This window comes from Thunnus maccoyii, chromosome 22, assembly GCF_910596095.1.
Source record: "Thunnus maccoyii chromosome 22, fThuMac1.1, whole genome shotgun sequence".
NCBI classification, from domain to species: domain Eukaryota; kingdom Metazoa; phylum Chordata; class Actinopteri; order Scombriformes; family Scombridae; genus Thunnus; species Thunnus maccoyii.
In genome coordinates, this window is record NC_056554.1 from 11,873,637 (window position 1) to 11,900,730 (window position 27,094).

At 39.5% G+C, this 27,094-nt stretch overlaps 1 protein-coding gene across 1 annotated transcript in view; it reads right to left on the reverse strand.

Moving 5' to 3' along the window:
- The window catches only part of LOC121889503 (glucosidase 2 subunit beta-like), a 138,675-nt gene that overhangs the window by 24,666 nt on the left and 86,915 nt on the right, over positions 1-27,094 (reverse strand). Inside the window, exons 11-12 of the mRNA XM_042401500.1 lie at positions 17,655-17,724; positions 15,640-15,729 (exon numbers count right to left, since the gene is read on the reverse strand). Of these exons, the coding sequence (XP_042257434.1) occupies positions 15,640-15,729; positions 17,655-17,724 (160 nt within the window). The remainder of the gene's footprint in view (positions 1-15,639; positions 15,730-17,654; positions 17,725-27,094) is intronic.

The window sequence follows — 27,094 nt, forward strand, 5'->3', positions numbered from 1 at the left end:
CAGTTATCACAGAAAGTGAAAGTGTTAAAAAATAAATAAATACTTCATTAATGTTGTTGACACACACATTAGTATAAACATGTCCTGATGTCTGCTTACAACTGCACTGTAGTTTATTATAAATCATTATAAATTATAAATCATTTTTGAAGTGTTTGCATATTGCTTATAAATGCTAAATGGAAAGGTTAAAATAGATGTTATTAGAGTTTTGTACACAAATTAAAAGATAATTCTGGTTTATTAAGACTTAGCTCTTATTTTTGTAGTTTTGGACATCTTTTTCTATTCTGGCCAAAAAAAGTTGAAATGTTTAGACAAATGAAATGGTTCAGTGGTAAAACCAAATCTGAACACACATGAAATGTCTGTGATAATACCTCAGTGGATAGGAGACTATGTGTGCGCACTGCTACAAGTTGAACCAGGAAGTTGATTTGCCGTTCGGGCAGTTCGGATAATAATTCTACCAATGGCTTATGTTTCCTCCTCCAAATAAACCTGGCACACCTTTTTTTAAATGTATATATCAGATTTATGTATAGATGTATACATTTGGTCCTTTAGCTTGTTGTTTGATAATGGAACAAAAGTCCTAAGTTAAGGAATGATCACCAAAACTATGACCCAAATTGTAATAAACAGGAATTACCCTTTAACAATTCATTAATTACAGATCTGACAGTCACCAACCAGTACTCACTAAAGCTATGGAGGGGAAAAAAAGATACGCATATTTATTCCTCAGTCCACTGAGATCCAGTCAAAAGAGGGAGAAGGAGAGAGAGAGCAATTAAGCCCTTCTCCCACTAGACTGCTTCAGTATATGACGGCGTGGGTGGAGTTCACCGATGGTGACACTGCGAACTACAGCAACATCAACACTAGCTAATTGGTTTACAGGTAACACTGTGTACACTCAGCTGGCATCTTTGCATCTGGCGACTCAGCGATATAAAGTGACGTGGTTAATTGTTTAGAAGCAAACTTTAAGGGAAACCAACACTGTTCATCTTGATAGCTGAGACACTGCAGGTCACAGTAAGTAAACAGGATGTGTTCCAACAACAGTGTCAACATTGCATAACAGGTTATGCTCTAGTTAGATTTTCTTTATTTTTTTCTTTCAGTCAGTCAGTCATGATGATGATATAAGATTTATAATATTTTGTCTTTTCTAACAAACTTGTAAAGATAACATATCAGTATTGATAGTTGACAATAAATCGGGATTTATTGTTCGAAAGACTAAAATACAGCAAATTGTCTCCAAAATGCACAAGCGTTAAAATGAGTGATAAAAATAATAGAAAAATGAATCGCGTTAACATCTTATTTATGCAACGCAAACGGTATTTGATAATGAAAAGGGTAATGGCAGTCATATTTGCACACATACGGTACGAACTGAAAGTTACTCAGCTGCAACATGTACTGTATATATAAAAAATACCTGTGTAATTTGAGTGTAAAACCAATAAAATCCATAATTGGTCATTTTGGGAGAAATCTTGCCATGTCCTATTCTTTTAGCTCAATTATTACCTTACTACCAGGTAAGAAGTTTCACAAGTCTTGAGTGTAAAGAAGAGAGTAACTGTCACTACTATGACACTGCCAAATATTACTTATAGTGAAATCAACTAAATCTCCAGTCAAATTCAGGGCACATTTATATTTATGCAGTGTGAATATACAGAATAACATTCACATTATTGATTATCTTGACAGAATCACACATTATGTTAGGTGAGGACACCTAACCCCCCATCCCGACCAGAATCAATAATCAATCATCTGACCTGCTTGTAAAGGCAGCAGGTTTGTCTAGGGCCTGTCTGCCCTTTAATCAACAGATCCAGCTTTAAGCTCCTGTGTCAACAGGTCTGCACCTCGCTGAAGTGTCTTTGGTGCAGTTAACAGCTGCATTGGTGACAATACTAATTCTATAGACGACTTTCAAGGTCTGTCTACAGTATATAGTCACACACTAACAAACCAAATAGAAAACAAACACCTACAGTATTTTGTTTTTATAGTCCTTACAGTAAAAAACCCGCATTGAGCACAGTGAATCTCTTTTTTTAACACACCTGGAAAAGGGCATTCCCTCGACTCGGATGCTGCTGATGAGGTGGGTTTTGGTCTGTTTGAGTCTAACTTACAAAAATGCAGAGCTAGTCATGCCACAACATATTTTATTCTGCTTGTTTGTGGCTGTTTCCTCTCTTATCCTGCTGCTGTTTCACTAGTTCAGAAAGCAATGATTTGATTTGATTTTACAGTGAATCAATATGACTTCAATGAATTAGAAGAGTATTTATGTCTGTGTGCTTGGAATATACTGTATGTGGTTTTTTGAGCATATACATGGATGAATCAGTATTAAAGGACCAGTGTGTAAGATTTAGGGGGAACTATTGGCAGAAATGGAATATAATATTCATAAGTATGTTTTAATTAGTGTATAATCACCTGAAAATAAGAATTGTTGTGTTTTCGTTACGTTAGAATGAGCCCTTTATATCAACATAGGGAGAAAGTTTTGTTTAGATAGAAAAATGAAAGATAAGAAATCATCACTTGTTCACGACAGCAATATACTGCTTTGTTTGAATAACAAATAAAATACAAATCAAGAAGTTTAGTACATACTGTAAAGCACAAAACTGATATGTAGGCATTTTAAATCCACCTTACTATGCACATACTGTATACGATTTGAATTTCTAATTCATGGCCAGATGATCACCATTTCTGACACACATTTATACTCATAATCTGCATTGTTATAACTGTACCTACTATACTTTCATTATGCAATAAGAAGAAGCCTATTCTTCTTTTAGGAACAATTGCCTTGTCTAACCACAGTTTTTCCAGGAGTGCATCTAATATAAGCGCACCTACTGTATAAAATGAAGGTGAGAGCGAGGCACTTTGATTTATGTCTTAGTGGTGGAAAAAGTTCTGCTGTGTTTTTTTCGATTTCTTTCTTAAAGTAAAAGTATGAAAGTGCAGCGATGATGGGAGCTTTACTTTTGATGCTCCTACAATTCGAATGGTCAGCTCATCAGACCTCAAGTGCAATTGTGGAATTAAATTCCAACAGTGTAGCTAATATTAGGGGAACTATTTAAAAATTCCATTTCCAGCACTCAAATCAGTTTAAATAGAGCATCGTGATCATTTTGAGATTGGGTCAGTACAATTCCTTTCACTTGGTAATTGAGTTGAGAGTTTGCTGGCAGCTCAAAGACCCAATGCCAGTCCATCCATCTAGAGCCAGTTTAAAAGAAGACATGGTCAAAGTAGGCCATTTTTCAGTTTACCTTCATTTTCCACATGGCGAACCACAAATGCAAGTCTGAATAAAATGGTGTACAATGTTTTTACCATGAGTCTGATTGAAATTCACTTTCCTGACAGCTTATCATATTTCGGCCTTGGAATTCACTGTGCAGAGCTGAGAGTCAATGCATAACATATAAATTTTTATATATATATATTTTTATCTTATTATGCTTCGCTTCTGTGAAACAACATGAAGAGGGAAGGTGAATGCACAGCAGAGACCTCTTTCCCACATAAATTACCCAGGAAAAAATAATAATAATAATACTACAGAGCGAAAGAGCCTCTCTCCCTCAAAAGATGCCTCAATTTATATGCGAGAAATGGGAAACAAAACAAGCTAAACTTGAAGCCAATTTAGTTTTTAGAGCCATCACTAAGGGCAATGAGGCAAATAGCCTCTGGCAGATCATTTAAAGCTGCATTCTCCCTGCCATCTCTCAAGATGTTACGTTATTATTGCTGCTATTTTCTTCTCAAAATAGGTGAAGGTTGAGGCATGTGGAAGATATGATAGGCACTAAGGGACAACAACTGGTTTCTATGGGTTTTTCAAAAGTCTGAAAAAAAGGAATTGAATATAGAATTATGAGGCTTTAAAGGTATTAAAATGCAATTTACAAGTATAACCTTTGTTTGCAAATGTCTTATAAGTCTGTTATATAATTACATTTTGATGCAACTACACTGTAAAATTATAGTTGCATGTATTTTCATGTACATTCATTTAAATGATTTTAGTCAAGGAGCAGCACAAGACCTTCAAAAATAAAGAAATTAAAATCAAAAGTCAAACAAAAAACACTCAGGAACTCAACACTCCCACTGCTATTTCTTTCTTCTTCTTTTTTTTAAATAATGCTGTTTTTCTATTAAATTGTACATTTAACAGTTATGAGTAGTAGCTGAGACTACAAACATCAGCTTTTCAGGCAAACTGTACTGTGAGGTACCAGACAGAAAATAATCAGTGGTCTTATTCTTTGACATGCCTAAAGAGACCTTTCGCATATTATACAGTACATTATATAATCGAATGTACAGGATCCCACGTAGGTGTAGAGCAAGTTGGCTCTAAATAGTATTTTACACTTTTTCTCCACAAAGGTGTAAAAAAAACGTCTCTTAACACTAAAATGTGTTAGGAATCTACTTTAACATTTAAGGTGATAATTAGAGTTCCCACATTAAAAGTGAATAAGAACTGAGCCAACATTCAGAGGCTTTAAGACTCGGAGAGTGACTGTGAAACATCTGTTCTCACAACACTCAAGCTCACTTTAGAAGTTGCCCTTTTCACAAGAGGCGCACTGAACAGGGCGCAATACTTTAAAGTCTGTGTAAAGCAATAATAAATATGTGTTCTGAGTTTTTCACACCACAGAAAAATGTGTTATTAACCACCAAGCCAAATTTGACTAATTAAAAAAATCACTAAGTATATAAAATTAGGTTTCAAAATCATGGAAAAACAAGCAGTATTCTGAGTTCTGGGGGTGTCTCCGCTGAAGGAGCTGAAACCAACTGCACAGCCTCTGAACTTCACAATGCTCATGAACTCCCTTAAATAATTCAATTTAAATTTAAATTAAATTAAAATATGACTTGTTTGTAGGTGTAAGACAAGCAATATGGATGATATTTCAAAAATAAGGTAAGGCCTGCCCAAAAAATCCCCAACACAGAAATGGTGAAAAGCAGTTTAAAGGTCTAATAATTGAGTACGACATAGTTTTACATAGTCTTTTCACATGTTTTCAGCAATTATTTTTGTAACATGTATAATGGGTTTAAAAAGAAATCTCTGATTTTCCTTTACACAGACTTTAAGCGCAGCTTTCGCCACTCACATGATGTATTAAGACCAAGAAACAAGAGGTAGAATATAATGGCGATATATCAATTCCACTTTTTCTCTCCTAGTAGTATTAGCTAAATACTGAATAAGTTATTTTACAATTTAAATGTATGGTACTGATTGGGATCATTTTTCTACAGGAGCTGGCCAGAAGTATGTGGACATCCCTCTCCACACACTCTTGCATACTTTTGGTCTGGGGCTGTTTTTTAAGGTTTGGGCCAGCTCAAGTTAAAAGAAATCGTAATGCCATGGCGATACTTTTGACAGGTGGCCATGTGTGTAACTTAACAATGAGGCTGCCAAGTACACATCACCTCTTAACTATATGTGGAGATGAGTGTGAAGGTTTATTCTCAAGATGGAAACAGTAGTTTGACAAAATAATCTTAACTCAAGGTCCACTTATGAGCCTCTCCAGGAGAGTTTGACTGCATCTTACAGTCGTCTTCAGTGGATTGAGTTTGCTCACTTATCAAAATGTGACAACTGAACCATCTTTGTGACAAGTGAGCAAATTCCACATGACAATGAAGACCATGTGATGCTTTATATATATACATGTCATACTTTATATGGAGACATTCATATACTAACATTCTTGTGTGGACTATAGCTATATAGCTGCAATTTACAATTATTTTCATTATCGATTAATCTGACGACTATTTTCTCAATTAATAAATGAATCACTTGGCCAAAAAAATGTCTCTCCATGTTGAACATTTGAACAACACAGCAGATATGTCTTTCTTAAGTTAAAACATGCTTTCCCTGGCTATTAAATACCACTAAATTATAGGTGTTTTGGTGTAGTACAGTAAATCACTGGGAGTGATCCATTTCAGTAATTTGCTCCAATTTACAACATACCATCGGCACTCCTCAAAATATATTATGACGTTAAATGGGTCAAACGCACTAAAAGTCTCAACCCCATTTCTGTGCAGAAGATGCTCGAGGTAATGGGTTAGTAGATCAGAACCATCACAGCTACGTTGATGCAACCACAAACTTACAGTAAATACAGATGTGAATGTCTAACAGGGTGCAGAAGAAGGTGGCTCTTTTTGCAGCTGGGATTAATGTGTTTGTGTAATTATACTGTGTTTGTACTGTATATATTATCATAGAAAATATTAAATATCATGTAATTGTTTAAATCCAGACCAGGCAAGTCTACTTTAGCTGGACTGTAGATACAACATCTGTGAATGCCACTTTGCAGAAACTGAAACCTTTGACTCAAAACTGTTTATATGTGGTTTGCAGGTTGAAATTCATGTCATACATTGCATTAGCACATAATTAATGTAAAAAGTCACACTTTAATGTTGTGGAACTGGCGAGAGGCAGCCATTGTTTAAACAAGCTGCACTATAGTGGATTAGATAACTACTCACAATAATGCATCTAACTAAAAGAAAAACGTGTACTAAAGTTATCACAGTTGCTGAATTAGATTATATTACATTTGATTAAATAAGATAACCTCTGTTGATCTCACTAGGAGGTTCAGGTTGTCACAGCACGAACCGTAAGAGGCGCAGCAGGAATAGAAATATTCTATAAACACTGATAAACACCGTTTAAGACTGTGAATCTAATTCTTATACAAGAAGACACTTTGTTATCTCTCATTTGGATTTTATTGATTTTTACTTATACTGATCACCTTTTGATATTTGTCATTGCATATAACGTTGTAATAAGTGTAATACTATCATTGTTAACATTAGTATAGAGAGTGTTTGATCTGTAAACCTAATGGATTTTTATTTCACCCACCTCAATCCATGCAACCTATCAGGGATAGCTCTCCAAATTAAAGGAAAGAGGGCATATGTTTTTGACAATTACATTATTTAACACACTGACCCACCCAAGCCACAACCATGGTGACAGTCCAGTACTTGATACTGGATTCATGAGGATATTTTTATTACCTGTCTAAAACCCAGAAAAAACACAATGCTGAGTAGTTTTCAGACAAGTCCTCTAGTTTACCACCCAGAAACAAATTGCCTAAATGTTGAGAGACTTGCTCAGGCCACTGATCACTCAGGCAGGCTGACCCAGGCACATATAACACTCCACTAGGCTCTACTATTCAGTGTTAATCATGGTTCATGGTTTGCCCCATGCAGAGAAAATGAAACATAATTGCACCTCATGTTTTGGTGGCTAGATTTGGTGTTTTGGAGGGTTATGTACAGTACTCTCTGACTGGGCTGTAATATCAGTTCATTCTCATTCACAGTGCATCAAATAGTCCGGTAGACTTCTAGAGAACTCCCACAGCGTCTGAAATAGACACCATGATACTGATGATGTTTATATAAGGTGATAAATTTCCTTATTAGGAGGAGGTGGGTTGGGTTGATGGCTAGATAGATAGATGGCAAAAAGTGGACTCAGCTGTAGGAGACTGCTGTCGCTTCCCGTTTCCAAGTGAGTAAGTGTCATGTTTCCAGGCACAAGAGATACAGGAAATGTTGCAATACTGCATGTTGAAAATGACGCTAAAGGGCACCCAGTGTGTTAACAAGTGATGCCAAGGGGTCCTGACCAAGCACTTCCGTATGTGACCAGTTGGGATGAGAACGTGTTGGTAATATACGTGGCTGTGCAACAGCAAGAATCAGAAACAGAAACATTATGAACATTATATTATAAACATTATATCTCACCAAAACCAAACTTGCTGTTATCAAAACCAATATTGACACATGATTATGTCATGCATTTGGGTTTGTAACAGCTGAGCCCCCTAAGGACCTTTAACTGGCCCGCTGTGCTATGTGTGACGATACATAACAGACATATGACTGCTGTTCCTCTATGAACACCAAGTCATGAACATTTACACAATGAGCCCCAGCACCTATATACTTTGCTATACGTAGTTTACATATATGAATTGAACATTTATCTTCAGCTGGTACAGTGCTAACAAAGTAGGACAATAATGACAACAATAACGATGATCCACAGTACATTAGTGCACCACGGATTAGAAATTCTGGCCTGCAGTGACAACCAAAAAAATCTGTAAAGTTGACACAGACTGTTTCAACACAGCCAGCCCACAGATACTCTGCTCACTGCTCATTTCTCTGGCCATAAAGTTGGCGGAATGACAAAGACAAGATGAGATGTGATGATTTCATGACCCCACCAGACACACATGTATTTACTGCCAGCCCACAGGTCTATTGGACCAACGGAAAACTCCTGCTATTTCAGATGGCCACCCCTGCTGCGGGCTCGGCAAAATCTCCACGTGCTTTCAGTTGCTTACAGGAAGGGACCAGCATCTTGGGGCTTTGTTGAATCACAAATGGGTGAGTGAGGCAGTGATTCAATTGGAAAATAAACTGACTGTCCTTTTCAAAATGGCTTCTAGGAAATATTAGGAGGACCAAGTCTTCTCCAAACTTAATAAAGGGCATGCAAATATAGTGCATTAAGTTTCACTAACAACCTCACACCAGCTGCTGCATCACTTTAACAAGTGAAATTAAATGGACACTTAAAAGATGCAAACACACAGAAGGGGCTTGAGTTTGGAGAACAAGCTCAACAACAAACTGGGGCGTGTGGATATATGGGCATTTACGAGGCAGAGAGGGACTAATTAAAAGATTATATTAGTTGCATTATAGGTAATGTAGGGTCCACAGTTTTTGGAACTGAACCCATACTAAAGTCAGCATAATTCAGCCTGTGCTGCCTCGATTTTGACCATTCCTTTTTTTTTCTTTAATCTCTGCCTTGCGAGTCCCAAAACTTTATGAAAGACCAATACTAAATATCTGGAGTACTCTTTTAAAAAGGTTTTCCTCTTTTATTTACCCTCCTTTAGGAACATTGACAGGTAAAACAGGTGTGATAGTTTAAACGTTTGGCTCTTTTTTTTAAGTTTTAAAGACTCATACAGCATTTAAACTAGTTTCCCTATTTTCCATTTATAAAGCTATTTCTTATCATTATATAAAATAATGTTCTTTTAAATGGCAAGTCTTACTCAGACTTACTCAGAAAATATGTGCATCAGCTGGCCATTTCAACTCACTGCAAATACAGCAGGAGCATTTAAAACAGACTTGCTGCAACTAAAACTGACTATATCCTTCGTTTTAACAATGCTACATGTTCCTTTAAGCAGGTGAATGCTGTCTTTCTGCCCCTTCTGTTATTGATAATTGACCAAACGTGACCTTCTGAAGTTAATTAATTGCATGAGCAGCTCATTAAGAGTAATGCTAAATTTCATGCTTTAATTTAACAACAGTGTCTGTGCCACATCTATCATAATTTGAAAGCTACTGGGTGTGACAAAGTGCTCGTGCTCTAAGGCATGGACCTGCATAAGCAGCCACTGCAGCACAACCACTTATTTTAACAACATCCCAATTATGGCTAACCAGGCCTTCTGCCTTTCAGTCCCCTCGATAAACCAGGGCAATCAAGGTTTTAATTTCATTTGTGTACATGCATGCATTTGTCTGTTGCTAGCCGTATAGCCTGTTTTATCTTTCTGGCAGCACATCAATTTCTGATAGCAAAAGGCCTTCAGATTAATGATGGCCACAGTGAATGACTGATTTAAGTTATATTAATATTGAAAGCTAATTTCTTCTTTTAATCATTTGTTCTCATATCTAGTAAAACCAACATGGCAGATGCTACTAAAGCCCTGTTTCGACCAAAAGTGCCGGTTAGTTTTGGAACCAGAGGAACTAATCTCAGGAACTAAACTTGGAACTAAAAAGTCCCTGTTGTGCAGTCATGTTTGTGTTTCCGACCCATCTGAGGAACCAGGTAGATCACACAAATTAAACTCATGTGGAATTAAAAAATGACTGCGGCATTTGAAACGCAGTATTTACACATGAGGAAAAAAACAACACAGGTTTGTCTTGTTGTTCTTTGTATTTACTGTTGCATGAGTTGGATGTAAATGAATGAAAAGAAGAAATGCAGAGGAAATTAAACTGAAATATAGTCTGTCTCCACAGTAAATCATATGTTGAGTGTTTGATGGTTATTTGTGCTTTAGAAAGTAACTACCATGAAACAATCAGAAAACATGTTATTTCTCTCATTCACCGGCTTTGTTCTCGCTACCGCCACTCCCTCTCTTCATTCACTCTCTAGCTCTCTCGACCATCACTGCTCTCTCTCTTGCTTGCTCGCTCACTCATGCCTTCAGCTCACTTGCGCTATCTCTCTCTCTCTTTTTTAAAATGAGTCAGGAAGCCGACAACAAAGCCCTACTTTAGTTTTAACATTAACTAATGAAAAGAAATGTCCTCCCCTCGTCCCAAATCAATACTAGTACACTTCCTTGTTTTATGAATGAAGCGGTGCACACAAGTTGAAGCAGCCACACGTGCTTGACCAATAAGTGACAGTCATCCCTGCAAACCCCGCCCCCAAAGTTCTTGTACTTTTGGAAAGTACTACTCCCAGAGCAGAGACTTTTTGGGGGATAAAACAATCTCCCTAGGACTTATTTAGACCCTGATCCCTCCGGTGGAAATACAGGTAGAGGAACTAAGTTCCTCAAAAGGTTCTTGGGGAAAGTTCCTGCGGTGAAAACATGACTTCTTTCTTATTAGCATCAAGAAGTTTAATTAAAAAAAAAATTCTATTTCTGACAAATACTGTGTCCACAGACAATAGTTTACTGTCTAAAGATCCCAAGGCTCCTTTCAAACCATATTTACAACTATATAGCATTCATGGCACAGCTGTTATGAAATCTAACACATGTGGCTCTTCATATCCATGTTCTTATCACGGCACTCAGTGGACACATCAAGGACTCCACGCTATCCGCCTTGCCATGGTTATATCCAGTTTGAAACAGCTCCCTCTAGGCTATCCTGACGGAGTCTCTTTCTTCCCTAGAAGAACCCAGTGCACTGTTAAGGCCGTGTGATGTTCTACAGACAGTTGGAAGTGTCACTTGTGCTGCGTTATCCTTCTCTCTTCTCTGTCAAAGCTGAACCACAGTGGCGGGCATGACTCACTGAAGTGCTGTACTTTCTAATGACACGAGAGCGGAGGCTGAGTCAATCTGACCTGACAGTCTTGCATAAATCACGGCCCTTCGATTTAAGTTGCTTTGAGGAGTGTCAACAAATCCACAGGAGGAATATTAGACTCTGCTGTAGGTAGGGACTCCGCCTCTGAGAACTCATTATGGGGTGTCTTCCTTCATGCTGTGCCAGACTGTGTTGACTGAATTGCCAAGCTTATTTCTGATTCACTGGCAGAAGCCTGCGTTTTAAATTTCCGACTCGTGATAAGAGCCCACCGGCACCCTAAAGACCATTTCAGTGGAAATACATGGATTTTTAATGGGTAAATTTTTAGAGGAGAGCTTCAATGTGATGTAATGTAAGAAGAGGTAACTCTTAGTATTATAGCAGTAAATGCCATTAAATGATAATGCACCAAGAACAAACTCCCTCATAAGCCTTTTGTGGTCTTTAGACAAACTGATGAGAAGGCAATGTGGAGTGCACAACTACACAGCATTTAGCATCTAATCTCGCCGTTTATCATTCCACTTGAAAGTGTTCAACAACAAAAGGCTGCCTCCCTCTTCCCCCCCTTTTGAAATCAAAGTAATTATATTTTCCCTGGACAAACAAGAGAAGGCTCCAAGCCCCAGTTTGCAGAAGTGATTCACACCATCATGAGGCAAGGCAGAAGCAAGGCTGAGGAAATAACTCAACAAAGGAAGTGCAGAGAGTAGGATCCTCCTTCACAAAGGCGAAAGGAGAAATCTCAGTTCACACCCTGAGATAGAAATGTAACGCACTCTCAACATTAAGAAGTTTGTCCTGCAGTATATAAGAGTAAACAGGACCAAACCCTGTTTCTGTGCATCTACTAAAAAGCAATCAGCTTATTCCATTTCCTTGCTTCATTAGGACTGTCTAATAAACTGTGCTGCTCCACACTCGTCATTCTCACTAAATGATCCTCAGCTGGTTACATTTGAAATCTTTTTCTTGCCACACCCCACGCTAGCACCAGTTGAATTTTATTCATTTAAATAATGCACAGCTATTAGTTATATTAAAGATAGGCAGGGTTTTAGCTCAGCAAACTTTTATGGCTCCAGGCACTTTTTTTTACGATATTGGCTGCCACTCAAGAGAGGAAAAAAAAGAGGGAGCAATTTAATCAAACGTGAGAGATCTAAACACCAGGGAGGGCGGATGTAAGATGGTTTCAACTGATGATCAAGAAGCTGGAGAGAGAAGTGTGAGATTCTGTTCCATTATTGGAGAGGAACTGTAGCTCTGCTAGTGCGCTACTTGAGGGCATGGGAGGGAGAGCTATAGAAAGCCGTTGGTTTATGTGTCTGTCAATGTCATGTCTTTTCAGGATCACGGTTCAAGGCGAACAGCAAGGATAAAGGGGGGCAGGGAGGGGAACTGGTACATTGCTGAGAGGGTGCTGGTAGGTCAAAGGACCTTCAGCTGAGTTGACGCTGGTGGATATTATGCTCCTCAGTGATTTGAAGGATGGAAAATAACATGGAGTGTATGATGCCAATAGGCCATGGAAAGAAAGGTAACAGAGTACAGTTTGGGTTTCTGTGCAGAAGGCTGAGAGAGTGAGATTGAGAAAAGTGGACTAACTTGATACAGCTTGTAACAATTGGATTAAACTTATAAGTATTATATTGGTAATGTCACTTCTTAGTATCATAGCCATTTGAAATGTTAAACAAACACAACCCTGTTTGTCTGCTTAGCTTGGAAGCAAGGGAAGAGAAGTTATTTTATGCTTCATTCTTCATATTTTCAAACAGTATGTTAAGGGCTGCCGAGTTTTGACTTCAGCTTGGAGATTTTGGGGGGGGGAGGGCACTCCAAATATTACACATATTTTTTCTTCAAAACATAGGATAAGAAAGATCTATGCTCCTCACCACGGGCACCTGGTTATGTTTTAAAACGGGGGAGCAAACTTGGAAAGATACTTAATTGGTGGGGGAGTCTGGGGGTCTTCCTCCAGAAAAAAAAATTGTAATTTAAAACAAATTTCCTTCATTTCTACACTACCTAATCTCTTGGATTAGGTCAAGAAACAGCCGCCTGCACTAGTCTAGATTAGTTATACTTAAAGTGCTATGAAAACCAAGATACATCAAGAGCAGTTTATAATTGGGTGGATCAGGACAGGAAATTATTATAAGAATCGCTATTTAATATTTCAAATTAAATTACAAAAACATTATGTAGCCTAAAATGGTAGCAGGTTGCAGGCTACCAGGCCATCTTCAAGGTCAAACAAGGGAAAACAATTAATATAAATGAAATAGCCTTACAACACATCACAATATGATTTGGATAATTAAATCTAGTTCAACAATATTAAACCTGAGGGCCGCTATTCTTAATATTCACAAGGCCATCTTCAAACTCTACCAATTGCAACATTTCATTCATCCAAACAATTTGGATGAATGAAATGGCCTCACAAATAACCTAAAAACCTATTATTGGGAATTGCAAGGAAGTTTCAAAGCGACAGAGACACAGAGCGTCCCAGGTAACCATAGTAACTCACTCTCACTCCTGACTGCGTGCACACGGATCGAGAGGAGAGGGAGAGACGCTGTGCTTCTGCCCAAAGAGCCACTGACTGAGATTACTCTGAGCAGCATGCATGTGAATAAATTAAAATAAAATAGATTTGTGTATATTTCTCACTTTCCCCCTGATGGTCTGAATAAATCGCTGCTGCATGGTGCTGCTCTGTCTTCTCTGTCCGTGCGCTGTCAGCGTCCTCTTTTCATGCTGCGACTTAATCAGTTATGAATTTGGTTTTCACTGCATGAGAAAATGGACGTGTGGCGTGAGGGGGTTTGAAAAGTGTCAATTGCAGGAGTCTCACGGTCAATGCGTGAGACTTGGCAGCCCTGAGTATGTTTCAGTTGAAATGTTACCAGAGAAAAAAGGCTTTTAAGGTGAGGACTAACTGATGTGTTTGGCAAACTTAACGCTATCTCAGATTAAATGTTTAATTGGAGTTGGTAGGGTGTAAACTTTGCCAAATCCAAAAAAGAACTGACAGAGCTGCTAACATTAGCCTACCAATTTAGTAGCATCCAACACAGTGGGTGTGCTATCATGAGTGGGTCATTTTTAAACATAACCCCACAAAATGTAGTTAGCTAACAATAAGCTGCTTGACCAGTAACAGCTTACTACTGTAGGTAGTATGCTAGTTAGCAGGACATGCTAACGTTTGCAGTTTAGTTAGAACAGATAAACGCACTGTCTAATACATTTCTTATACTTTCGGTCTTGTGTTTTTGGTTTTGGAAAGGCTAAAAAAAGACACCACCTTTCAAACTCAAATGCAGAGTATCTTTCTTACTACAGCCCCTTGGACAATCACTGTTTTTTGGTTGTTCGGTTTTTTGACATACTGCTTATGTGCTCTCCATCTACTATTGTTCTGATTGCTTCTTGGCTCTAGTATGACCATAGCTATCTTTTCCTACCTCTGTTAGAGCTTTCTACAACCCGTGAATTACTTCATTTTAATCACAGTAGCCAGCTGTGCATAACGTTAAATCATTTCATAATATTGTTATCTGAAACTGGCTACAAAAAACCCAAGATAGATTTCTGGCTTGCATACTGCAACTTTCCTTTTCAGATTTAGCCACCTAAATGGCAAACTAAGCAAACAAATCAATGTGGTGTATAAGGGCATGGGAAAACCACTGATTCCAAGGATGTCTGAAAAATGTATTTGCAGTGCAGATCTCAGTGCAGATCTCAGATAATTTTCTTTCAAAACTGCAACCACCCACAGGCTTCTAAAGCTCCAGCTGGCAAGCAATCCTGAGGAGAACAGATTCTACCCCAGCAGGGGCCATAGGGATGCAGCGGGAGAGAGTAAAAGAAGCTCATTCTGTTGATTAAATTTAGTTGATTTAGCTGCTTGGTTTCTCCAGGGTGACTTGGAGCTCACAAATTATCAACTTTAAATGGTGGATCTTTACTGAGATGGTTCACATTTCCACAGTTAGAATTTGTTTTAGTACAGTTGCAAAATAAGATGGATTCCAGTCTCTGGTTAACATATTGATTTTGTGATGGTTCTCTAAAACTGTTTTACTTTTCTATCCACTGGGTTTTATGGGTACCTGCAGTGCACAGGTATTGCAAAAGTAATTGCTTTCCATTATTTCTATTACTGAGAATAAACAATAATATTAAAAGCTTTAACGATCTGTGAAAACATTGTCAAAACCGTTAAACTATTTTTTCTGTCAGTGTAGTTTTCATAAAATACCCAAGTGCACATTTTAGGACTGATTATATTAATGTCAAACAAAAATGAAGCACATAATCTACAGAAATGAAAATTCAGTCAGTACTTACTCATATACTTTCAGCTTATAACACTGACTGTTCAGAAACAGAAACTCCCAATCTGTTCCGTAGTCTATGGCCAGCTTCTTCTGTAGGTCACTGGGGAGACCAAAATCAATATATTAGATCACAAGCACAGTTTGAGCAAGTGTTTTTGTATTGTGGAATTAAGTTATTATTGATGTGACATCGTGCAAGATGTTAAACTGACACACATCTGGAATCATGACACCAAAAAACAGACCAAAATTACACTAAAGGTAGAATTTTAAGCAAATGTCTTTACATATTATAAAAGGAAAATGTTTTTAAGGGTGCCAACATTTCATTTATGTAATGGTTTTAGTACAAAATCAGTATGTGCTGTGCTGTCAAAGAACAAGCACAACATAGCTCAACTTCTCCTTATCACATGAGGGAAAGAATTGTTTTTTAACGTCCTGGATGTGGCCCATTTGTTGTGGCCCTGACAAGCTGCTTTAATAACTTCTGGGTGACTCCTAACTGTGCCGACAATGTAGCTTTATTTTCCTCACTACTTTCAGTGACTGACTTCCTGGATAGTGTGTTGATGAGGCGGCCCTTTAAAGCCCATTTCTATGCAGTGTCTCCATTATCTGAGCTGGTGAGGGCTGCTTTTCTTCGCTAATCGCAAATAAGGGAACTGAGCCCTATCTCTAACGATGCACAAGCCCTTATTTCCATATTCATAACCCAGAATTGCTAATGGAGTTAACAAATGTTTAGGGAGGGTGATTGTTTTGCTTGAGGTTGATAAGGTAGGGTGGTGTCGGGGGATGATTCAAGGTCAGAAAAGCAATGCAGGTTGCGTAACTGTGTGAGCATGTCTGTCTCAGTAGGGCAGGGGCCGTAATATTCATGCATAGAGTCAATTTTTGTGGAAATTGCCCTTTACAGCACGCTACAGTAATGAAAGTTATGGATTAATAGGGAAGATTTAATTTCATGCTAGCTCCAAGAGGTATGAAGACACAGATGCACTAGCTCACTAATATCTACATACCACTGATAAAGGACATAGCCTGAAGAGAACATGGGGGAGAAAAATCCCTATCTAGCGCTCCAACACACATATATGATGAATAATTTGACCAGGAGCCATTGAAGTAAGGTGGACAATGAAGAAACAGAAGAGATCGTGCAAGCTCCCCCCCCCCCCCCCCCCCCCTCACACAGTCGTTTGTTTAAGGGGAAAAAATCTTGACCTTTTGGTAACTGCCATCTCTGTGGTTGGCTCTACTCTTTCCCTACTGTAATGAACAGTGTTCAGGCCTGTGGGCCACAGTAGCTACTTATCAGCTATTGCTGGCTGGCTCAGAGCTCTGTGAAAACATCTGAGAGGGAGCAAAAGAATGTAACAGGAATTCTCATCCAAACCTGCTAAGGATTTTTTTTCTTCTGTGACTGTATATTGTAATGTTACTAAATAATTACAGTTTGCATGTAAATATAGAATCAATTAAATGTCTTAATATTCAAAAATTATTATATAGCTTTTTGAGAATGTCAGATTTTCTGGATTGGATTAAAATCTGTTGTGACGGGAGATCACTTCTTTTAATACAAAGTAACTGCAGTATTTGCCACACTAATTTGTGCCATGTCTGTTTTAAGAATGTGGCACAGGGAAGTTTGGATTATTCATACCCATGCAAACAGTCTTCTGCTCAAAGTTAGAATAGGCCTACCCACCAGAGCACAGTAGGAAACCAATAGCGTTTGTTTTTCTTCATTAAAATTAGCCCTAGGTATCACACAGTGCAAATCCATTACTGTGCAGCTTTCCTCACTACTTTAGCACAGAAGGATGGAGTCTATTTTAAGGCCTGGTTACATACCATGCCACCCTGCTTACAATAGTGTGCTCACAAACACTGTTTAAAGGCAAATGCAGGGAGCAAATGTGTCGTCAACAGGAAGTGCAAAACGTTGAGGATTTAGCCACAAATATGTGACAGTGGAAACCAACCTCCACTTTTATTTCTTCGTTATCTTTCCCTTACCTTATTTCCAGGTTGACTGTCTCATAGGCTTCTTCTACCTTTTTCAGATTGGTCGCCTCCCACTCCGCAGCTAGACAAAACAAAAGGTCAGACAAATTAACAATGCAGAGTTGTTGCATCTCAACAGCTGCATGTTGCCAAACAGTGGGCTCCTAATATAGGCTGTTATATCTAGTACTGGGAGAAGAGCAAGGCAGCATATAAACAGAAAATTCTATTTCCAGGTGTGGTAACTGCCGAAAGGCCCGCAGGCTTATTAGTCTCTTCACACTGACAATAGTGTTAACCTAGACTGAGAGAGAAAAGAACAAGAAAAGAAGAGGGAATGTGAGAACAGCAGAGGTGGCCAAAGCGATGATTAGTTTGTCTCTCTTTGTCACACTTGCATGTTCCTTGTATGACAAGATGTAAGACTCTGGTGTAAAGCTTGTGATCTTCTAACTCCTTTCAAATGTGACAGAAACAAAGAACTAAAAACGTAACTGAGTGTACATGTCTTCATGTACACTGCTGTTTGCATATTTTAGCATTGCTTGTAATGAAGTGAAATGTAAATCTTGAAAACAATAGCTGATCCACAGAAAATTCATTGAGGATAATTTTGGTAGTTGATCCATTGTTTAAAACAGCAATAATTCCTACTTTTGACTACTTGGGGTCTGCTGAACAAGCTGTAAACACAAAATTTACATGTTATTAGCCTATAAAGTTTTTGTGGCAAACATTTGAAAATGGAGTTTTTGGCAGCCTCATGAGCCAATATTCATATGCCCAATATTCATTCTCCTTTTAGCTCTGTTTTGGTTGCCACCAAGCGGCAACAACCATGGTTTGACATTGAAGCCAATGCAGAAGTCCATTCAAGTGTAATACCATTGACGGTTGCTAGATCCAGTAACCAACTACCAAAACAATGACCTGAAAGATGCTAAAACAGTCATTTTCTGGTCTAACACTAATTCTCTGTGGGTTTGTCACCACAAGTGACCCCTTTCAGATTACTTGTGAATATTGTTATATAGTCAAGGCACATAGTTGCAGAAACATCAGTTGCGGAATAAACGACACGCCACTCTTCACTCTTTTCTGATTTTATAGACTAAACAATTAGTCGATGAATCATGAAACATGATTGCTAAATATTGGACAGATTAATCGATAAAGTAATTTCTACTTGTAGCCCTAGTTGATGTTATGAGCTTCCTAATTATTAATCCATATTGTACCCCAGATGCCGTAATCTGAATTTAAAGTGACTTTACATTGAGTCTTGATCATCTATTGTGGATCACTTTTCAAGAGAGGTTGACACATGAGTGAAAAACCCCAAGAGAATCATTTCATAAGTGAAATGCGTTAATCTCAGTGTCTGTCATAGCAGGATTTAACATCAACAGAGGGGCTGGAAACCTGACGAGAGAAAATGGCAGAAAATAGAATTGAAAAGAGGCTGAAAAGACTCCAGTTTAATTGTCTTGTGCGGATGGACCTGGGGATTTACTTGGGTTTCTCGAAGTGGACAGGTTCGCCTCTGTCGTTGAAGAAACTCTCACTGGAGCCCGGCGCCGTGGCAACAGAAAGGAATGTGTATGCGGTAAGGACTGTGTGGGAAGCTGTCACAGCCCTGGCCTGAATACCAATTAGCATGTTCCTTGCATGTGGTCTCAGCTGGTTGCCCATAAAGATACCCCCCACACAATTCCCCCAGCACCTTTTTATTGCCGAACCCAGTACAGATGTGGTGTGTCCAAGAGGCAAGCTGTGATTTTCCATGCTGTAATGGCTATTTTTATAACACCAAGAAGGGGAAATCTGTCCCTAACCCACCCCTGATCCCCTAAAACTCCTTGAGAAAATCACACTAGCAGTCATACACGCGAGAATGTTCTCTCTCTCTCTCCCTCTCTTGCATACTCTCAGATTCCCTCTCTTGCCCTATTTCTCTCTCTCTCTCACTCTCATGCAGACACACATACATACACACACACACCAATCATCAGGCTCAGCAATGACAAACGGAGACGCAGAATCCCAAGTGGGTGACATTTGACCCCTTGCAGCAGCCCAGTCATATATGGAGAGAGAAGTGACGGTAAGGCAGAGCTGAGGAGGGAGAAGAACAACTCAGCGAGAGCAGCCAGGCGTACGGAAGTACCCAGAGCAGGGAACACAGGGTGAGTAAAGCCTCTCGAATGGTCTCTGCACCAGTCAGGCCGACATAACCTGGGGCTGATGTACAGTAAACCAAAAAGACCTAATGCTTATGATTTAATGACTGCGAGGATTAGATTATCAGTCATATGGTCAATGGATGTCATGGCTTCACAATCACCACATACGTAAATTAACTGCTTGAGCCAGCATGAGCAGCTCTGTGTATTTTTATATAGTCATGCTACATCTTTTGTCAGCGTACAAACTAAACCTAATCAACATAAAGGCTCACTTCAACAATGAGACCCTTCTAATTAGGTATTGTCATGTATAGGAAGTAATGCCTTCTAACATATTTGCTGCTTTCATTATAATGAAAACAATCGACTTTCTCTACATTTTAGGGGGTTTTCATACAAAAAATTATTTCATGTTGAAGCAAAATTGACACTTGCTTCTTCAGGAAGTGCACTGTACTTCGCTTTTAGCACTACGCGCTATCAAGAGGGTTGTTAAATCACAGAGGCCATGTTCAAAAATAGAAGAGGAGGAGTACAATGTATAGTATATGCCATCTTCTGTCGGAAGTCTCCTGTGCATACATACCTTGAGCTGGAGACCGGAGATGCTCTGTTTACATGCGAATGGATCAATAGGCAAGGCAATTTCTCTGCAGCTCTAAGAAAAGAAGCCTGGGAGTCGGTGCAATGTGCGCTGCAGCCATGCTTAACAAAACAAAAGGCAATGCTGTGAGGCCACCCTTGAACCTCACACAAGCAACAGACACCTTTAGCTAGATTATGTCGACTACCAGGCTCATGTAGGAGTTTGCTTTGTTGTCTGTACAAGAATGCTCTTTAAAATTAAGACCGGCAGCATGCTCAAGCTTCCACATTGGTTTCTTGTTCACTTTCTTTCATAACCTCTTTTATTCACCGTCATCTATCATCCCCCTTTTTGGATTCCTTTTGACTTTAACATTCTCCTCGCCTTCAATATTTTCAGCATGAGCTCCACAGAGTCTTCCTGTCAGCCTCAACTCCCTCTCGCCAGCTCCATTTCACTTGGTTTCTCTCAACTGACGAACTTGTTCTGAATGCAGAGTGGGGAGGGCTAAAATATAGGTTGAGGGATCCTGTAATGACATGTTCATTGCAGGTTGTAACAATGAACAAGGCCTTTCGAATACTGTCAACAGTGCCGGCGATAGCATTAATAGCCACCTGCTAGCACCAAACATGACCACCCAGAGGTGCAAAGGACTATTCTTTTATTTTTTCAATTAATACAACAAAGGTAATAATAGTCCAGTAACAGAGGGGTTAAATGGATAGGTAAAATAAAGGAATAGACATTAGACGAACATTTAATTGAAATACAGTTACACTTCTGTTTTCTTATGTCTCTCTTTATCCATCCAAATCTCACAAATGATTCTGAAACTGTAGCACAGGCTGCTGGGAGTTGAGAAGAGGTCAATCTCGCCCCCTGCATAATCGTTGTGTTGGAGTGTCTGATTGTATTAGGGTTGAGTGAATAACAGTAGCTGGCAGAAATAGCATCATGTTTTGAACCATCAGTGCAATTCATAGCCCTGTGACTGACTCAGTTTGTATTCATTCTCCCACACTCTCCTGCAACTCTCTTTTTATCCACAGTGGTTGAAGGACAAGCGCAGCACCACCTAGGATGTACTAAAATTAAGAATGGCTCCATTCACCGCACAACTGCCATTATATGAAATTATATAAGCCGATACTGTAGATGACGAGTGTCAATGACCAATTCCAATGTTTTATGTGTTTGAAAAAACATGTATTATCTAGTACACATTTATATACTGTATTTCCCTTGGGCAAGTTTTGACTGACAAGGTCAATTACTCCAGATGTTTCTGGATACACACAACAGTAAATATTATGCATGTAGGCTAGAATTAGTACTGAAACAATTAATTGATTACTCGAGTGACAGAAAATTAATGACCAACAATTCTGATGATCAGTTAATAGTTCAAGTGTATAATCAGGCAATCATGTCAAACATTTGCTGTTTCTCAAATGTGAACATTTGCTTCATTTTTTTTTTATATCATTGTTAAATGAATACCTTTGGGTTCTGGACTGTTAGTAAGTAAGAAAAGAAAGAAGAAAAAAAGAGGAATTTAAGCATGTAACCTTGGGTTCTGGAAAATTGTGACAACCATTTTTCACTTTTTTCTGAATTTTATAAAGTCTACATAATCAAAAAAATGACTGACAGATTAACAGGGGGGGTGGAAGGGGGGGGTTATGATGTGCCGGAAATATTTCTTGACCGGTAGCAGTGACTTTTTGGAGTCTTGCTGTCTACACGAGGTTGCCAGGCAGCCAGAGGGGACTTCAGCAAGTCACTGAGCACAGCCAAAAAACTGTCTGGCACATAACCCCTGTAACACCCCCGTACTTTTCACAAAGAGCCAGGCTAGCTTTTTTTCCAGTCTTTATGCTAAGCTAAGCTAACCGTCTGAGAGTGAGAGAGTGGTATCAACCTTATTATCCAACTCTCTGCAAGAAAATGAATGGTTCCTTCTCTAAATGTCAAACTAGTCCTTTAAATAATGTATTGTCCAAACTTTTTCTGTTTCAACTAAATGTGGCATTGCAGATGTTTTAAATCTGACTAAATACAATATATGATTAATGTAATAGCAATAAAATGCATGTAAATGCAGCAGTCAGGGTCTACTGCTCATATTATCATCATGGTGCGTAATCACTATTTAACATTTAAACGGAGAAGGGGGCCCAATGAACAGAATAAACAGTCTGCGTGGAGTGAGTTCACTCTACAACAACTGGGTGCTGTTTATGAATATGTATGATGTAACAAACGCCTAGGAGCTGACCTACTTCTGTGTCTCCTCTGCTCATGACTTGGTCCCCTTCCGGGGTAACTCTGTCATCTTGCAACATACTGTAATAGCAGGAAGCATGCGACTCTCATGTACAAATCAACATGCTCCCTTTTGATGGTTTTGCAAGTGATGATCACCATCTGCCAAGGGAAAGCGCTCCATAGGTGGCTGCGCAGCTGTAAGAGCAGTCAGGATCTGATAATGACAAGTGATTGATTCATTTGCACACAAACATATTAAGTTTTGACACGTTTACGGTTCTTGCTTGCTTAAATGTAAAATGTTACGATCAGAAACATCGATTTGTGCCAGTTGTAAGCAAGCCGTGTTAAAGAAAATTAACTGTTTGAATGTTTACTTATGTAGTCATGTGACAGGAATACAAGGAGACAGAGGAAATGGAGTAAATATGTGATGGACAAGTACGCACAGACAAAAGAGAGCTCTCGACATAACTGGGGCTGCACACTGGAGAGTACTCGTCTGCACCATCATAAAATATCTTTATCTGCGACCATCTTGGTACAGTGCCAAGCACTGTTAGCTTCAGGAGCTGGGAAAGAAAAAATCTATTTCAGACAACATAAGAGACAGAAAGCTGGCAGCCGCTCAAATCAGACTTCCAACATTTGATAAGTGAAAACGGTCTAATTTGGTGTATCCCTCGAATGGTTGCAATCCAATACATTCCTCCTGTGGCTATCAAAACACACGAACAAGGGTGAGAGCGGGTGAGAGGCAAATCGTTTCAACCTCTCGACAGCTTAATGGAAGAAGAAGGAAAACATACTTGTAGCTCATTCTATAGCAAAAGGAAGCTTGGTACACTTTTTCACCCTGCTCCCCTCTTGACTCTCCCCTTGCTCCTTCTGTCGAACCAGCACTCAAGGTGAGCACAATTATGTCTCAAGGACGTGCCGTCCTCCGACAGGGTCAGAGGTCTCGCAGAGCGCTACGTTAATGGCAAACCCCTCCTGCTTAACATTTCACATCTAATTTGGAAAGTGCTGAACAGAGCCTTTAATTAACATCAGCCCTTGCCAAGGTTTGTAACCTGCCAGAGCACCAATCCCGGTGCTCTCTTACACGCTGAAGCTCTGCTGGCTCACATGCCAATTCATTTGTTGAGTGCTGAGATGCATTTGCTTAAAAAAAACTCCCTGGTCACCCCAATGTTAACTGAGGGACACGTTGAAGCGTTTGAATGTGGGAGACAGAGGTGTAGTGGTGCAATTTAGAGCTGCCATTCCAGCATTTCCAAGATGAGATGCTTGTTAAATAAACAACCAAATTGAGTTTATCAGCAAAAGAAATGAAAGAAAATGTCCTCCTGTTGTAAGCTTGAAATTAAATTGTGATCTAGTCTACTATCATAAATTCTTCTCACTGTTACATGGCTATTCATTCCATGTAAATTTCCTATTTTTAGATGCCCTCGTACCTTTAAATGCAACCTCACTAGATTAGATCAAAGTGAACCCTGCTTCGCATTACCCATCTGCACAAAGCAAATTACTTTATACTACTTATAGCAGCAACATGTCAAAAATAACTCTGGACTGCACAACTGTAACTATGCTTGCCCCATGTATGACACAATGGCCTCTTATCCACAATTAGAGTCATAACTGTGTGCCAAAGCTTGCAGGTCCCAGAACATAGCTGGAGTGATTCTTGAACTTTGCAGGGTCATATACAAAGTTTTCTCTGAGCTTATGGCTTTCAGTTTTGGTCATCTTGTATGCAGCGTTAACAGCAGAGGTGGATCACCTAGCCTGAAAAAAAGATGACCTCCACTAACATCATTAAAAAGTAATAGAATGAAACAATATTCAGGAAATGAGAGCAGAGGTGCTTCTTCAAACAGCAAACGCCGGCTAAACAGTTTCCTGGGAGAAAACCTTGTACGTCACACTTTAATAAGGCAAAGAGTTGTTTGTGAGCAACACTGAAAACTACATTTATGTTTTTTTATTTAAGAAGGGACATCATTAAACATAAAGAGCACATAAGCACAGACAAATAGTAAAACAATGCCTTTTTCATTGTTCTGAGAAGTTTAAAGTCACAGTGCTTCATAATTGCAGGATTTATCTTGCGTTTTGACTTGTTTGGTGATGCAGAGTTTATCTTTTGCACATGATTCGCCATGGAAGGTGGCACAACGCTTGGCAAGAGCACTGCTGATGATGTAGTTATTGGTGTTGAATCAGCTGAAAACTCACCCCGTCTGACGGCTTCAGTGGTAAGCAGATTGCTGTTTATAGCAGTAAATTCATACCCCGGTGTAATATCATCCAAGCCAGGATAGTGATGCACGTTCTCTGCGAGTGCGGCTGGATGATGTCGATCTGGGCCCACGTCCCCCCACAGTTGGCCCGGGATTAAGATGCACGTCTCCAGCAAGCAAGAGTGTAACAAATAGGTATCCAGAAAGCTTCCACAGCAGTTTGGGGAGACTTGTGTTTGGTTGTTTTGTTTTTGGAGGTAGCATTTGGGATGATCGCTTTTCCATTATTAAGAAAATTGCAATCTGAAGCACATTGTCTGACAGGCAAGCATATGCCATTTTATCCACAAAACAAGCACTGGTTATTTGTGAGAGGTGTTTTCATTCCCTGTTCGTTGATCTTGATTGAGCCGCATTGATTTGGCAACAAGAGTCACACTATAGATGACAATCAATGTAGTAATCTTGAAATGAAGCAAGTTACTTTTGAATATCTTACATATTGCAGTATGTTATTGCTGTTGCAGAGAAAGATTTTGAAAGCTGGTCATCTTTACTAAAGACAATGGAACAAATCAGATATTAATCTTAACTCTGCCTTCCTGGCATTATTGCATATATTGGTAAAAAAATGTTTTTCTTCCAGTAATGGAGAAAAAGAGAGTGGTTTTGGAGAAGTCTTTAAAGCTGCACTCCAGTCAATTAAAGTGATGAAAAAGCACAGATCATGCGTGCGCCATGCTTTCTGCATGTGTTCAGAGCTGACAGGCAGCAGACACATGCGCAAAAACACGGTCAAGCAAAATTGCAGCGCACAGCTAGACTCTCAGTGACACTCCCCCTACTGCAGCGCACACTGAATCACCAGAATACTGAACAGGCACAGGCGAGAGAAAATCTTCACTGCACCTCAGGAAAATGCGCCTTCCCCATAAGCTAGAGCAATGACAAATCTGCTACCTGATACACGTTTAACTGGCAGGATATGAGCAAGGTATATAAAAAAAAGGTTGCTCCTGAGGATTCAGAAAATGGATCCAGAGTGGCAATTTGCAGCTTATAATCTGTGACAGACATTGGCTCTGCTTGCAGTAAGTGGTTACTGGGCAGCTCAAACTGCATCACGGCCCAAACCAGCAGCGTTAGCACTGCGGATGGCACGCGCTCTGTTAGAAAGAGATGAGGTAGCACAAAGGACAGAGCCGACAAAAAGCTAACACAGTCAGCTGTAGCTCAGCAAGGACCAACTGAAATAGGACCAGTGATGATAGCACCATGGACAGCACCAGTTTGCACCATCTAAGTCAGCACCACGGAGAGCGCTTGCTGAGCAGGCACCAAAGAAAACAGACCACACAGAAAAGGCTGGGCTAGTAACTCACTGAGCATTCAGCTATCCTAACACAATAATGCCAGTATATAGTACAGTAGACACTGATTCAAGGCGGTTCTCTACATGTTGTTTTTTTTTTTTTCTTTTGCCTGACTCATTTTACACCATATCTGTCCAGAGGGCCTGAAGGTTTAGGCTGTGTTTGAGATCCTGCAACCTGGATCATAATAGGTAGTTAGTAGAAGTGACATTAGTTGTTCAGGCCTTTCGGGGGACACAAAGCCCCACAGAAGAACTCCACCCTGTCTGTTTCTGTACAGAAGTTATTTCTGTAGACACCACTGCACTCTGAGCAGTGCTATGCTAATGTCTCTCCAAATGGGGGCTTTTCAGGACATGTCAGACAAATTAGGGAACTAGAAGGCAAGAGAGAGACACAAACATGCACACACGCGCACACACACACCCACACACACACACACACACACAGACATGCTGATACATAAAACTGTGCAATGAGATAACTACAAAGGAAGCCTAAGAGTGTGACAGAGGTAGCCTGTAGAACAACAGAGAGTAAGGGGGAAGGGTGATAGGGAGGAGGAGGGAAGGAGAAAGGGTGTGTGTGTGTGTTAGTGTCTGTTTTTGTGTGTATTGGGGGGCATTAAGAAGCCCTGGAGATGTTTTTCTGGAAAGTGGCTGGTTTGGAGAGGCAGCAGCTGTTGTTGGAGAACGTCATTGACTGGCTAATCTAAGCAGCGCTGCTATCAGCATGGTGAGGGCGCTGCTGAGCAGCACTGACCTCAACCAGCTTCAATGCCCCCTGA